The 15289-nt window shown below is 37.5% G+C and overlaps 1 protein-coding gene across 1 annotated transcript; it reads left to right on the top strand.

The window, feature by feature from the left end:
• Nucleotides 1-7441: 7441 nt before the first annotated feature.
• LOC123315705 (tyrosine-protein phosphatase non-receptor type 23-like) lies at nt 7442-11311 on the top strand. Its single transcript, XM_044901533.1, has 2 exons — nt 7442-7573; nt 10398-11311. Exons 1-2 carry the CDS (start codon nt 7562-7564, stop codon nt 11025-11027), a joined length of 642 nt encoding a protein of 213 aa, XP_044757468.1. The 5' UTR covers nt 7442-7561; the 3' UTR covers nt 11028-11311.
• The last annotated feature ends 3978 nt before the right edge of the window (nt 11312-15289 follow it).

Here is a 15289-nt window from a genome sequence, read left to right as displayed (position 1 = left end):
TCATCAAAAGGTTGAATTGATTTCCCGTTTTTTCCACGTTCATGTGATATTTAGCATGATATAGCATTATTATGATTTTTTAATATGGAATAACATTATGGTAATAGGAATAATAGCATAAATAGATTGTTGGAGTACTTCGTTCCAGTTCGTAACAGGATATTAGAATAATCTTTGAAAAATTAGGGTTGTTAAAATAATTATAAAAACCTCATTCTCCAAGAAGAAATTTCTGTGATGAATTTGGTGAATTAAATGGCTAACGCACAATGACGAATTTGGCAATTAGAAGCATGAATGGAATTAAGCTTTCCATTGTTTTGACAATACTTCATTAACTTTTTACAAATTGTATTTCTTTCTACCCAGATCGATTAGTTCAACAGAGCATGAATGGGTGAATGGGAAAAATGAACAGGCTGTTTCAATAATGAAACAGTACAAGCTCCTTTGTTCATTTGTGGAAGTACTCTGCTCCAAACTTTGTAGATTTTTACCGAGAAGGATCCACATAAACATAATTTGATTTTTGAAAAATCTACACCAATCAATTAAACTTGAAACTTGAAAACTTCATATTTAAGTGGTATTTCTTCAAAGTGCTTTTATGTTTCACTTTGATCTTCTCAATTCTGAATATTTTCTGTGTAATGTATTCAATTAAAAAGTGAAGAGTTGCGAAGTTGTCCGGTGTAACAGGTCACAGGTAAATTATTGAATTTTTCAAGTTGCGACATCTATTGAACATTCATCAATACTTTCATGTTAGTTTCATTCACGAGAAAAGATATCTCCTTTTCCATCTCTTAAAAAAAATTCATGTTTTATTTAATATCTACGGTCGTAGATGACTCTCATATCAAATTATTCAGGGCAGTGCCGTAGGATATGGGTATATTTTCGCCCAAAATTTCCAACCACAACCATTTGCTTTTTAGCCCATACATTGAATACAAAGTTGCCGAACATATTATGAAGTATAGAAATCTTTGTATTTGAAGGATAAATTTGAATCAGAAGAGTTTTTATAGCTAAAAAAGGGAGATTTTTCTCACGTCATAGTGAAATCAGCAGGTTGTTTCAAGTGTGCACATTTTTACTTTAATTTCTACCCCCAATTCCACCAGCAGGGTTTAAAAGACACACTTTTTCATGAGAAAAAATTGTTGTCATGCAACAATCAAATTCAGTGTCAAAATCGATCAATACGTTATGAAGTTATGGGGGTTTTTCAAGTGCTATCCTATTCTATTGATGTTAACAGTGAGAGGTGTTTCCAGATCTGCTCGGATCTGTGCTTTCAAGTGCTTTAAGTGCAACCAGGGTGTCAGATATATCAGGATATTTTTCACATCTATACTTTCTTCTCAAACTTTCTCTCACGAAGGCATCATATGCTGCTTAAAATATTATGGCATTACAGTGCATCGTAGATTCTAGATTTTGAGGAAGGTTTCTTTTCAATGGGCCCTTTAGATTTATCCCTCTATCAGAGTTGTTTTTTCCGCTATAGAGTCTTACTATACTGCTCAACACTTCCGGAGTTCCAATGAATTTGTATATTCAAGGAGGATAGGTTAGGCTAGGTTCAATTAGCTTAGGTTCGGTTAGGTCACGTTCGGTTAGGTTAGGTTATGTTAGAATAGGTTAGGTTGGGTAGGTTAGGTTGGGTAGGTTAGGCTGGGTAGGTTAGGTTGGGTAGGTTAGGCTGGGTAGGTTAGGTTGGGCAGGTTAGGTTAGGTTGGGTAGGTTAGTTTGGGTAGGTAAGGTTCATGGGCGCCCGCAGAAACCCGCAGAAATTTTTCTCAGGGGGGGCAAAATATCATCTATTATTAGTTTTACTGAAAGAAAAATTTCTCTAACGGTGTCTATCAGATTCTCAGGGGGGGCCGTGGCCCCCCCCTGGCCCCCCCCTGCGGGCGCCCATGGTAAGGTTGAGTGGGTTAGGCTGGGTAGGTTAGGTTGGGTAGGTTAGTTTGGGTAGGTTAGTTTGGGTAGTTTAGGTTGGGTATGTTAGGTTAGTTAGGTTAGGTTGGGTAGGTTAGGTTGGGTTGGTAAGGTTGGTAGTTTAGGTTAGGATAGGTTTGGTTGGGTTAGGCTAGCAATGGCAAGAGTTTCTTCCTGCTCGCCACAGAATCTGCACTCGTCAGTCTCTGATAGACCCATGACAGATATTCTTAGCCTTATGGGCTAATTAATGATGTAATGATCTCCAATACCCTAGTAGGGTGCGTTCTCATAGCTTTACCGATGTGAACACAGGCTATCCTTTGAATTTTATCGAGGATTTTACTCGCAGTGTTGTGACTTGTCATGGCGTTCCAGAATTTTGCTCCTTGAGTCACTACTGGTCTCAAAATCATGACGTACATCCATCGCAGCATTGTTGTCTTAGCAGCCAGATTCCTGCATGTCGTCAAGGCCTTTATAGGCTTGCTAGCGGCGATCTCAAATTCTTATTCCACAGAAGAATACTTGGTGTATCCCTAGGGGTGTGTTCATGAACTTACTCCGAGAGTAGAGTATGAGTATGGTCATGCTCAGAGAGCATACTCTGAGGAACTAAAGGCACGTTTGTGAACGCTTCGAGTAATCAGAGCTTACTCAGAGCTTGCTCAGAGTAAGTTTGTGAACGCAAGCTAGGACTTCCACTCCATTCAGAGAGATGGATATCACAGCTGGATGTTATGCTCATCGGAATAGACTGAGACAAATCAACACTGGCAAACCCTTCATCGCCGAAAGACCCAAGACCAGCCTGTACATCCGAAATCTGTAGAAGCCCGCAGGGCCGCGTAGCAAGAGACGATGTCGATTAACTTCAAACTCGAATGACTGCGGTGAATAACGATGGGTAAAACGTAGCTGGTAGACCGTCCTCAGTCTTCGTGGATCGCGGAAGATTGTTTGCGGGGTGTGGTCCCCCAGGTGTCCGGGTTCACACCGTAGAGGGATGAAGCCATTCAGTTGCCCGTGTTGTGTGAACAAGGATCAAAGTCTTGCGTGGCAGGGGCGTTAAGCTGGGCGTAGCAGACCTAGGGCGTGGGGGATCCGGGACATTAAGTCGATGCTCAGGAGATGTTTATGAGCGAATAAGTCCCCCTCATCGATTACCGGAATCGCTTTCTACCCGGCTGGAATCAGGGAGATTAGGAGTGAACTGCGAACCCGAGAAGTTTTCAGTCAAAAGATGCGGATGCTTCTTTGATGGCACGAAAAATGGATCGGAGATCGACGGGGTCCTTTCACGGGTATTAGGCGGTCGGTAAAGACGATTTCTACTCGGTTGAAACGGAAAATTTGAGCGGGGTTTCATATCGCGTACATTTTCAATTCTGGAGGCTCCTACTCTAGTCACCTCTGATATAAACATCAATATTCTGACGGATAAACATTGCCAGTTATATAGTCAAGTTCATAAACCAAATCATTGTAGAATTGTTCGAATAGGTGCCATAGAAATAATTAACTTTGACATTCTTGAATCAGAAAAGTTGCAAATTGGTGAATGCGCTGGTAACTTTTCGAAGGTCACCTTTCGAGTGGAATATCTTCCAGCAAAATTATCCCTGATTGGAAAGTGATACACATTCCGAAAGAGCAATTCTTCTAGTATAAAATCTGAGAACTACAGCGATCTCGAAGCAACCGTTCGGTTTTGATGATTCTTTAACTGACCCCATCTTTTTGTGAATTTTTCAAAGGTCACTTCGAGTGGTTTATCTTCCAGAAAAATCATCACATATCAAAAAGTGATACAGATTCCGAAGAAGCAACTCTTCTAGTATGAAATCTGAGAACCACAGAGATCTCGAAGCAACCGTTAGGTCTTGACGAATTTTCAACTGACCCCATCTTTTTGGGAATTTTTCAAAGGTCACTTCAAGTGGATTATCTTCCAGAAAAATCATCACATATCAAAAAGTGATACAGATTCCGAAGAAGCAACTCTTCTAGTTTAAAATCTGAGAACCACAGCGATCTCGAAGCAACCGTTCGGTCTTGACGAATTTTTAACTGACCCCATCTTTTTGGGAATTTTTCGAATGTCACTTCGAGCGGATTATCTTCTAGAAAAATCATCACATATCTAAAAGTGATACAGATTCCGAAGGAGCAACTCTTCTAGTTTAAAATCTGAGAACCACAGCGATCTCGAAGCAACCGTTCGGTCTTGACGAATTTTTAACTGACCCCATCTTTTTGGGAATTTTTCGAAGGTCACTTCGAGTGGGTTATCTTCCAGAAAAATCATCACATATCTAAAAGTGATACAGATTCCGAAGAAGCAACTTTTCTAGTATAAAATCTGAGAACCACAGCGATCTCGAAGCAACCGTTCGGTCTTGACGAATTTTTAACTGACCCCATCTTTTTGGAAATTTTTCGAAGGTCACTTCAAGAGGACTATCTTCCAGAAAAATCATCACATATCTAAAAGTGATACAGATTCCGAAGAAGCAACTTTTCTAGTATAAAATCTGAGAACCACAGCGATCTCGAAGCAACCGTTGAGTCTTGACGAATTTTTAACTGACCCTATCTTTTTGTGAATTTTTCAAAGGTCACTTCGAGTGGTTTATCTTCCAGAAAAATCATCACATATCTAAAAGTGGTACTGATTCCAAAGAAGCAACTCTTCTTGTATAAAATCTGAGAACCACAGCGATCTCGAAGCAACCGTTCGGTCTTGATGAATATTTAACTGACCTCATCTTTTTGTGAATTTTTCAAAGGTCACTTCAAGTTGATTATCTTCCAGAAAAATCATCACATATCTAAAAGTGATACAGATTCCGAAAAAGCAACTCTTCTAGTATGAAATCTGAGGACCACAGAGATCTCAAAGCAACCGTTCGGTCTTGACGAATTTTTAACTGACCCCATCTTTTTGGGAATTTTTCGAAGGTCACTTCGAGTGGGTTATCTTCCAGAAAAATCATCACATATCTAAAAGTGATACAGATTCCGAAGGAGCAACTCTTCTAGTATAAAATCTGAGAACCACAGCGATCTCGAAGCAACCGTTCGGTCTTGATGAATCTTTAACTGACCCCATTTTTTTGTGAATTTTTCGAAAGTCTTCCAGAAAAATTATCCCAGATCGGAAAGTGATACACATCCACGAGATGGCAAATAAGGGATATTGAGGACCCTGGATTCACCAAGATTCCCGCTGATCGAACCCGATTCGTATAAATCCAATCGAATTGACGAAAATCGTTTTCGACGGTCCATTGTTGAATCTCCCGGTGCGTTATCAGCAGGAAGGTGAACCGCGACAATGCCGAAGGTTATTCAAGCCGCAAAAATACGAGAAGAAATGGACATCCACGAGTCCACGTCGTTAACGAACAACAAAAGGACGAAATAAGCGACATCTCTCATTTTTACGGCCTGGCAGGGCAGTTAATATCGTAACAGTGAAGAAAAAACGACGGGTAAGGTTGTCCTGAAAGAGTCGACGAAATGGAAACGATAAGTTCAGGTGACGTTACATCGACCCCAGGCGTCGGAGGGGTCACGTGCGAGAGACGCCATATCATTTCGTATCATATATAGGGGTTTCCGAAAGAAAGACAACTAGCTACTGGTTTTATACCGAACCTTTAACCGAATTCAAGTCAAATAAGCTATGTGCATAGTTTATTTGATATAGCTTTTATCTAGATCCAAAAAGATGAATATTATGAATGGGCCAATGTAAATCTACAATTTATCTATCTTGGTACAAGCGTTTAAAAGAAATATCAACCTCAAACAGGGTGAATTTTCAACAAGTACAAACATTTTAACAGTAGATCCTTGAGATCAAAAGAAACACTTTTTTCCTGTCTTTCTCGTGGTTTAAAAGATGGATCGCCGTTGGAGAACACCCTGTGTTCAGTGACCGTATAGCAAGAGGAAGGTGATCCGGTGGCTGGTCGATTATAGAGCGTGACATGCCCGTATGTATATGCTTGTTTCGATGAAAGGAAAGTTCAGAATCAGGAACTCGTTTTTTATCACGTATGAACGAATACACTTTGTATTTTTGAATCTGCTGGCGGTGGTCGTTATCTTTGCTCGATTTCTTCCGGGTTTGACTGGATATCACGTGGATTTTACGGAATTGGATCGCGAAAATCGAATTTCTGAAGTTTTCCCCTTAAGATGAAAGATGAAGTCCGAAGAAAAATTTATTTCTTCAGCTATATCGACCCAGGTCATTTTTTTGACTGAATCGAGGTCGTAGATTACGCATGTGCAATAAGATTTTTCCTAGGATCAGTACTTTGGGAAAAAAATCCCTTTAAGTGGAAAATTTCGAAAAAATTGTTCAACTTTGAGGAGCTATAGCAGCCAGAAAAAAGACACTGGATATCAGATGATTTTTTTGGTGATATATTGGTTCTTCGCAAATAGAAAAAACTATTTTTCATTCCTCTATCGCGAACAGTTCAGATTTTCTGATTTTTTTCGCGAAGGTCCAAAATTTCCGATTTCACATCGACCATAACTTGAAAAATAATCCTTTCAGCAAAATTCGGTTTGCATATTAGTAATCTACGCCCTCGATTTAGTATATACACCAATTTTGGTGAAAATCGGAGAGATCGAGAATTTTTCAAATTTTTCCATACATATGCATGGAAAAATTGCGATTTTTCAGAAAAATATTTTTGGTCTCCGATCTGAACCAAATTCATACTGTACACTAATTCGAGGGCGTAAAACACGAATATGCAAACAGATATTTTTTAAAAAATTTATTTTTCAAGTTATGGTCGATGAAAAATCCGAAATTTTGGACATTCGCGAAAAAAATCATGAAATCTAAACTGTTCGCGGTAGATGAATGAAGTGTGGTTTTTTCTATTTGCAAAGAACTTATCTATCACCAAAAAAATCAGCATATCACTAGTGCCTTTTTTCTGGCTGCTACAGCTCCCCAAATTCGACCAATTTTTTAGAAATTTCCCAATAAAACTGACTTATTTCCTACAATAATGATCCTACAAAAAATCTAATTGCATATTCGTAATCTACGACATCGACTCAGTAAGTAAAATGCCCCGGGTCGATATAGCTAAATGAATAATTTTTTTTCGGACCACAACTATGAAATTTCAATATGAAAGTACCACTTTGATGGTGACAATCTAAACTGAGAAAAATAGGTGATTGTTATTCCAGTGAATTCAGAAGCCTGGAAAACCCATATTTCCATACCAAACTTGACTATGTATCCATCCTGCTTCCTTCAATTGAATTTTTTCGGTTTTCCAATTTTCACTTGATGGGAAAACAGCGTGCGACGCTTTCCAATTGACGATTCCCGCCGAGATTTCGCAGGAAATAAGTGAAAAATTCGACGACAATTTTTCTCGCATCTTCTCTCCGTATTCACGCACCATTTCAGGGCAGAAACTCCTTCTTTGTAGGGAGCGTTCTAACAGACCAGGGTCGAACTGGCCAAGGTTAATTTCCTGGTATAAAACGGCGAGGGGAAAGCGGCAGGGCAGTATAGTACTGGTTTGCCTTCCTGGTAGACCGTTCGTTCTTCTCTCCACGTACCACCATGTTTTTCCTAGTGAGTAACAATTTTCTTACCTCATTTAGTGCGCGCCTAAAATTTCACCAAAATTTTGAGTTTTTCCACGTGACAGCTGACATATCGTTGATTTCGTGACTGTTTTCTGTGTTCCGGGAGGAAGATTAGACGGTATACCTCAGGAAAGATTGGTTTTTATTGCACCTCGCTGGATCATCCAGTATACTTATTGGCAGAATGAAATTTCCTTGAATTGTTAAGAAAATAGGCCAGTTGTCACTAATACCCTCCTTCGAAACAGTCAGGAAAAGTCTCCAAGTGAATGAGAGACTTTCATTTGTACCTGGAGATTTTCTTCCCATAAATTCTTCGTGAAACTTCAATATTGTAGTTGCTGCTAACATGTCTCACAAATTGAACTATAATATTTATATTAAATTTCCAAATTAGAACACTTGTTGAATCACAGTTTCACTTAGTTTCCTACACAGAGAAGGCACAGAGTTCAGAATAAGTTCATCTTATGTGCAATACATATGAATTTAGTATCAATACAAAATGATTTAGTTACATCGCAATGCAGATTGAAGAATTATATCTTCAATACCTTCAATACTTACTAACTTCCGGTGGTGCTTAAATCTTAACAATAAATATCAAATGATCTATCATTGCCAAAGAAAAACTAACAAGTATATCTATAGAAGACAAGTTTGGATTAAAATATAAACCATTTTTCTTATTGGATGTAATTTCATACGAATCATTGTGAAAATATGTATAAACAAGTGCAAAAACACTAAAATCGTTTTAATGAACCTTTGGGGTAGAAAATAATAATCTAAAATTTCCTTTTTGAATGGTAGTTAAGAAAAATTTTGATCTGCTGCTTATCATCTGCATCTTCGATAGTTTCAGTATTAGAATCCTGTTCAAACAATAGATTAAGATCGATGTAGCGTTTCTCATAAAAGGTTATCTGCTTGAAATCAATAGAAGTGAATGTTGTTGCACCTCACTTGCATCAGCTGTTTGTTATTCACGTTTCTTGCGAACTAAGCTTGCATAATACGCCTATGCAGTTGGTGACATTTGATTACAGGCTGACCTTTGATAAAGGGTTTGAATCGTTCACTTCGTTCTAGATAAATTGCTCAAGAAAGATACTTTTTTCTATATGCATCGAAGGTTACAGGGAGAACTATCAAGAATAAACTCGTCTTTTCTCTTCAATTTTTTCCCTCAGAGTGATCAGTAATGTCTTTTATATTTAATTTTTTTTCGTAGAGTGCTCAGTAATGTCGAATAGTAATCTCCGGTTATTGTTCTACCCTTATCCAAAAAATCAATCATGATTACTCCATGGCAATCCCAAAAAACTGAAGCAAGAACTTTTCCAGCAGATTTTTGGACACGAAACTTCTTAGGTCTTGGAGAACCAGAGTATCGCCAATCCATCGATTGTTGCTTTGTTTCTGGATCGTAGAAATGTACACAAGTCTCATCCATAGTAACAATTCGGTTTAAGAAGTCTACATCGTTTTGAAATCGAACACAGATCGAACGCGATGCTTCTACCCTTTCATGCTTTTGGTCAACATTCAAACATTTGGGTATCCATTTTACAGAAATTTTTCTCATGTCCAAGTTGACGTGAACTATATGATGAACGTGTTCGTATGAAATATTCAGTGCTTCAGATATCCGTTTTAGCCAAATTCGACAGTCTGGTGAAATCATGTCATGAACTGCATCGATATTTTCGGGGACTGACACAGAAACTGGCCTTCCCGATCGGTCACCATCTTCAATGGAAAATTAACCTCTTTTGAAGCTTGCAGTTCAAGTTTTCACGGTCGCATACGAAGGATATTGATCACCAAGGGTATTAAGCATATCTTCGTAAATCTGCTTACCTCTTGACCCTTTTAAATACAGGTACTTGATGATGGCTCGATACTCCAATTTTTCGATTTTCACAATTTCGGTGCACATCTTCTTTCTTTTAATTCATTGCCTAACTGTGGTTTACTTTCTTGACCTCAAACTTCACACTGACACTTCTAATGAGTTATTGTTCGTTGCTATGGAACTGGTCTAGGCTAACTAGATATCAATACATCCTCGTTGAATGAATATGTGTAATTTGCGAAGTTTCCAATTGGATTTTCAATGAACGTCTTCTTGCAGCTTCCAGGCTTGTGACCTGAACTCAATTTGGCTTTCAGCCATGCCTATCACTTCCCAAACTCCACAAACGTAGTATCTCACGCCCGAATTAATCCAACTGAAAGCTAATGGGCCGATTCTAGTCCTGCGAAATTAGAATGCCAACATCGAGACGGCTATATTGGAGCACCAGGGCACATTTCTATCTCCTCCACCCCAACATCTGCCAGTTCCCATGGTTATATGTTCGGATGGGATACGGAGCCAGCCTCCGCGTTTCTTTTTAATCAACAAAGCCGTGTTACAGTAAATGACTTGATCTGCTTTGCCGACAGCCTGCCAAAGACGCCGGAAATTCTCAGACGTTTCGTCCTTTTTAGGCTGCTCATTCGGAATCGGAATATTTGCGAGCTCGGATTTGGCAGATGAAAAAATTCCTCTTTGACAGCAAGAATCGATAACGGGACGTATTTCAAGGAAAAATCAGAGCTCTTTCGGAATTGGGGGTAGAAAAACAAGGACACACAAAGAGCAACCTCGAAAAACATTGTATACGATAAACAATCCCGTCTGTTTGACTATTACTGTGTTTTTTGGATGATAAAGTTGAAACGAAACACTTTTACGGCTTGAATTTACCTTAGGAAAGACTTCCAGATCACACAAACCCCTAAATGAATCAATTTTTCCACAGGTGATCACATTAGCTGTAGTATCCTCAGCCCTCGGTCAGGGTTACCGTGGAGATCCAAGAACTGCAGCAATTCTGAACGAACAGAGGTTCCTCAGCGCGTCTGGTCAATTTGGAGCTGCTTACCAGCAGGAAGACGGTGTCCAATACAAAGAAGAAAGTGATGCTGATGGAACCAGACATGGTTCGTACTCTTACGTAGACCCAACCGGTCAAAGGAGGACTATATCGTTCACAGCCGGCAAGAATGGTTTCCAAGCAAGCGGTGATGGTATTCCCCAACCACTTCCAACAGTCTTACCACAGGCGCCACAACCACAGTACACCCCATTGCCTCAGTACAACTCCCCAGACTACAGAAGTCAACCACAACAACAGTATCAACCCAGACCTGAGCCTCAATATCAACCACAGCCTCAGTACCAACCACAACCGCAATACCAGCCTCAACCACAACCTCAACCACAATATCAACCACAGCCTCAACCTCAGTACAGACCTCAACCCCAGCAATACAATCCTCCCCCACCACAATACACCACCACTCCAGCACCACATAGATTCTTCCCACCTGGAAAACTGTCTTTGAACAGATCTCCAGATGGTTTCAGCTACACTTTTAGGCAATCTTAAATCGATGGACTGATTCCTGTAACTTTTAATGAATTCCCCTGTATATATGGCTTCCTGATGGTCTTTTAGGAGCGCTTTGTGATCAACGAATATCTAGAATTAAGGAACGATTTACGACTTGGACTTTTATGGCTGTCTTTCAATTTTTCCGAGTCTAATGCAGTTCTGTATGTTTGGGATAAATGTGAACTCGTTTTTTTGTATTGTGGATCAATTTAGGTTTGAGATTATATTGAAATTTTAGAAGATATTGAATTGTAACTAATAAATGATTTCTTACGTTTTTCAATTATGCTTACTCAATCCTTATAGCGAGAGAAAAGTATTAAAATTTACGTCCCCTTCAAGCAAGCTTCATGATTGAAACTAATTTTGATACTGACAGCTTGTTGATTGAAAATGAAACTGTTTATTCATTTTCATTCCAAAGAATATTCAAAATTTTCCGAGGAAATGGAAATAAGCATCTCATTTTGGATTTTAATGAATTCTTGATAGTTTCGAAAAATAAGCTGATAGAAGATGCATCATAGCATCGAATATTTTTGGAGAAAAATATTTGACACAATGAAATAAACCTAGCAGACATAAAATGCTTCAAACTACAGTTACAACCCATGTAAGAGTACATATTAATCTTTGAGAAGAGAATTTTGAGCTTAAATTCAAATAATTTATTATTTTGCGAGACCCCTGTATATCAGGAAGGTTCGAATAGTATTTTCGAATAAAAATTAATACGCACCATACCCTATTAACCATGGAAAGTAGACAAGAAATCCTTGAATGCTGGTGCTGCATATTGTTGAAATATCTTTTCCGTAAACTCAATGGAATCAGGTTGGGTGTGGTCACTAAAGCCATGGGAAATACCCGGTAGTTCATTTTCGGTCAGTACGAGAAGGAAAAATGTAACAATTCAAGGTTGATACACGTGTGGCGTTAACAGGAAGCTGAAAATATTGAAATATGGCGGAAAATGGATGATTTTTATTTTTTCTTCATGGAAATAAAGAATTGAGTGTTTTAAAACTTGATTTCCTTTCTGAATAAAATTGGAACAACCTCAAATGAAGTTGAATTTTCATTTTCATTCACCACCTCGAAAAAACGACAGCGATAATCATTTTAAAAGGTCAAATTTTTGTTTTTCGAAGATTTCTTGAATGTAAAAACCCATAAAGTGCATGAAAAATTGCTAAAACAGGTTCCTCATTTCTCAAATTGTCATAGAGCACAAGCATTATTATAAACTAGACCCCATAAAAAAATGTAAATTGATCCACCTAAAAACGCTAGGGAATGTATTCGAAACTTTGACTAAATTATACAATTTTCTGAGTGGATTTCAGTTCCATTTTATTATCAAGACACAACTGCCATCTATTCTTCACAGATGAAATCAACTAACCAATTAAATTCAATCTGGAGTTCAGGGTGTGTCTTTACAACTATTATTCAAGCTAACTCTTTAATGAACTTTTGATGTATTCTTAATAAGGATAATTCCAAATGTAGTTAACCCATTTTCTCATAGATGTATCTGGTGAAGTTGCAGCATTGCAAATAGAAATAAATTTCATCATAAATATGATTAAACTTTGATCAATCAATGAAATAGATCATGATACAAATTGGAGAAAGAACATGGACCTAAATAAAAGCAATACATAAACAGGCGTTAGCAGAAAATGCTTCGACAAAATTTCGAAATGGGGTTGAATTCCAAAGATGAGTAATACAGGGTGTAAATGAATAGTTGTGAAAAAGTTTAAGGTTTCTGCTTAGATATAGCTATTTGAAGATGGCACTTGAAAAGCAATTCTTTTCTTACAAACCATTTCTCTGAATTTTTTTGTGACTTGAGGACATTATGGAAAATAAGTATTTATCTATATAAATAATCATTTTGGAATCTAGAAATTCTGTAGTAGACACTAAAGGCAATCATATAATCTTGTAGAGCACCGATTCGAAAAAAACACAAAATCTGAAACTTAGATTTCCAATTATTTTGATGAAGTACATTTTCCATTTTCTTCATAGCAATGCTAGTTTGAATTTATTCTGCATACAGTGTACTTTTCTCATTGCAAGTTCACGCCTTTAGATCACTAATTAGCAATAAAAATTTAATTGTCTCATGGATATATTCATGAATTCAATAATATGACTCGAGTCAGAGTAAAATGAATATGCTTTTAACATGGTGCTTCTAATTGGAAAAGAACTATTTTATGTTGGCATTGAAACATTTCTGGGGGGTTAAAATGTTGTTTTAATATTCGTTTCCAAAGTTTTATTAACGCTTATAATGAGAAACATTGAGAAGGACAGTTTGAGGACTAAGCTTGGAAATTGATGTGGAAAATTTTCAGATTGTAGTTGTATACCAGTTCATTTCAGCTTCCGTCAGTAATTCTCTTGTAAATTTGCTATTTCTGTCTTGTAAAGTATCTAGTTATGCGTATACAGGCTGTAAATAACAGCGTAAGATTAATTGCACTGTCTGAGAAAAATTATTTTCTTTCAAACTCTCTCCCAAGCGTATCCAATAATGTACTACCGATTAGAAGCTATTTGTTCAACTTGACATTTAACACTCCTCCAAAGATATTCTCGAATAAATATTCCAGTATTTATTGCCGCATTTCTAACTATATTCACAGGTATTTCCAGAAAATATAGCCAAGTTTGCCAATAGAAAATTCAGATTGGCTTCCTGCATTAAATTTTTTTTTCAGACTCCAGGAAGTGTTGCAGATATCTTTTAACTCGAAAGAAAATTTCAGGATGTTGATAATTATTTAACGAAAATGAAAGAGATGTTTTTGTTGTAGGATTTATTGGCTCATATATGCTCAAAATTGGAATAAACTCAGTAAATCAAAGGATCAGATTGGGATATGACCACATCCTTGATTTTTCTCGAAGAATCATAATTTTTTCTAGCCCCCAGATGTTTCTGTACTTTTCCTACCCCTATTTTCTAGTTTGACAACCCCGTTTTAGGCTTTTCTCGTCACTACCAACCTCTCAACCTTCAACTCTATACAATTCGATGCAGTAAGTCATCCGATATCAATCTAAACAGTTCGAAAGTACCTATAACCCCCACCCTCCTCGGATCTGATTCTATTCGCAACGTACCTAATCAAGATTCAAAACAATTCAAGCTTACAACATACTGGCCGCCTCATGAAGGCATTTTTCACCAGCTCAGTATTAACCAATAAAATATAAAATACGTTACAAATGTTTTAATTAGGCGTATATTACCGGGTCTGCATGTAAAATAAATATGTAAAATGTACAAGTTAGCGTACGTCGGTATTGAGTGTTGATACTGATAATGCACGGACAGTGGCGTAGATGTATGTTCGAATAAACGTGGGGATTCCTATTGGTCGTATATGTCATGTCTTATGACCTCCAACTGTTATATGATGTGACATAGGAAGAGGGAAACCCAGTATAAATGAATTTATCAGAAGGAATTAGGACATGATCAGTTTTTAAATCAAATCTACAGGGTGGTTTCTATGGTATCTCAAAAAAACTAAGAACGTTCTGAAGAGCTGCTTTAATTTGTTTATCATGCCCGTAGAAGGAGAAGACCAGCAAATTTTCAACAGCTTATTGTGTTTAAAAGGTCATGTGTGTCCTTAGATTAGATTTTTCTCTAATTTTGATCGATTATTTACATAACCATGTATACAAAGTTCTGTCAGTTACAGTAGAGTTAATATATCATCTCACTGATGCACCTCTTATAGTGAAATGTTTTCATAATCCAATATCTTAGTATTTTGAATATCAAACAACGAATGTAACTCATTTAAAAGATCTTCTTCTCATACTGTTTCACTCTATGTTGGTAATGTTAAACCTGTTATTATGATAACAAAAAAAATCTTTTGATATCTGGACCAAGTATATGTTCCTTAGGAGAAGGGTGTGAAAGCCACTGAGCTAAATTCGATAAAAATAACAATATTACCTTCAACGTTGTTGATTGACGTTAAAGACATTTCAACTTTTGTGATATTTCCAAACAATCTTCAATGTACAAAAAGAACCTGACAGGTCACTAGTCCATATAGAACACAGATGTGTATTTTTAGAGATGAAATCGAAAAACACAGTCAAGATTGAGACCAGAATGGTCCCTACTCAAACTGTGGTTTTTAAGATAGAAGGCTACCTTTGGCCTCGACTGACGATCCACCTATGTCCGCTCTGCTCTAGACAATGCATTCAGA

The sequence above is a fragment of the Coccinella septempunctata genome, chromosome 6 (assembly GCF_907165205.1).
Source record: "Coccinella septempunctata chromosome 6, icCocSept1.1, whole genome shotgun sequence".
Classification (NCBI taxonomy): Eukaryota; Metazoa; Arthropoda; class Insecta; order Coleoptera; family Coccinellidae; genus Coccinella; species Coccinella septempunctata.
This window is presented reverse-complemented; position numbering and strand designations above follow the sequence as displayed.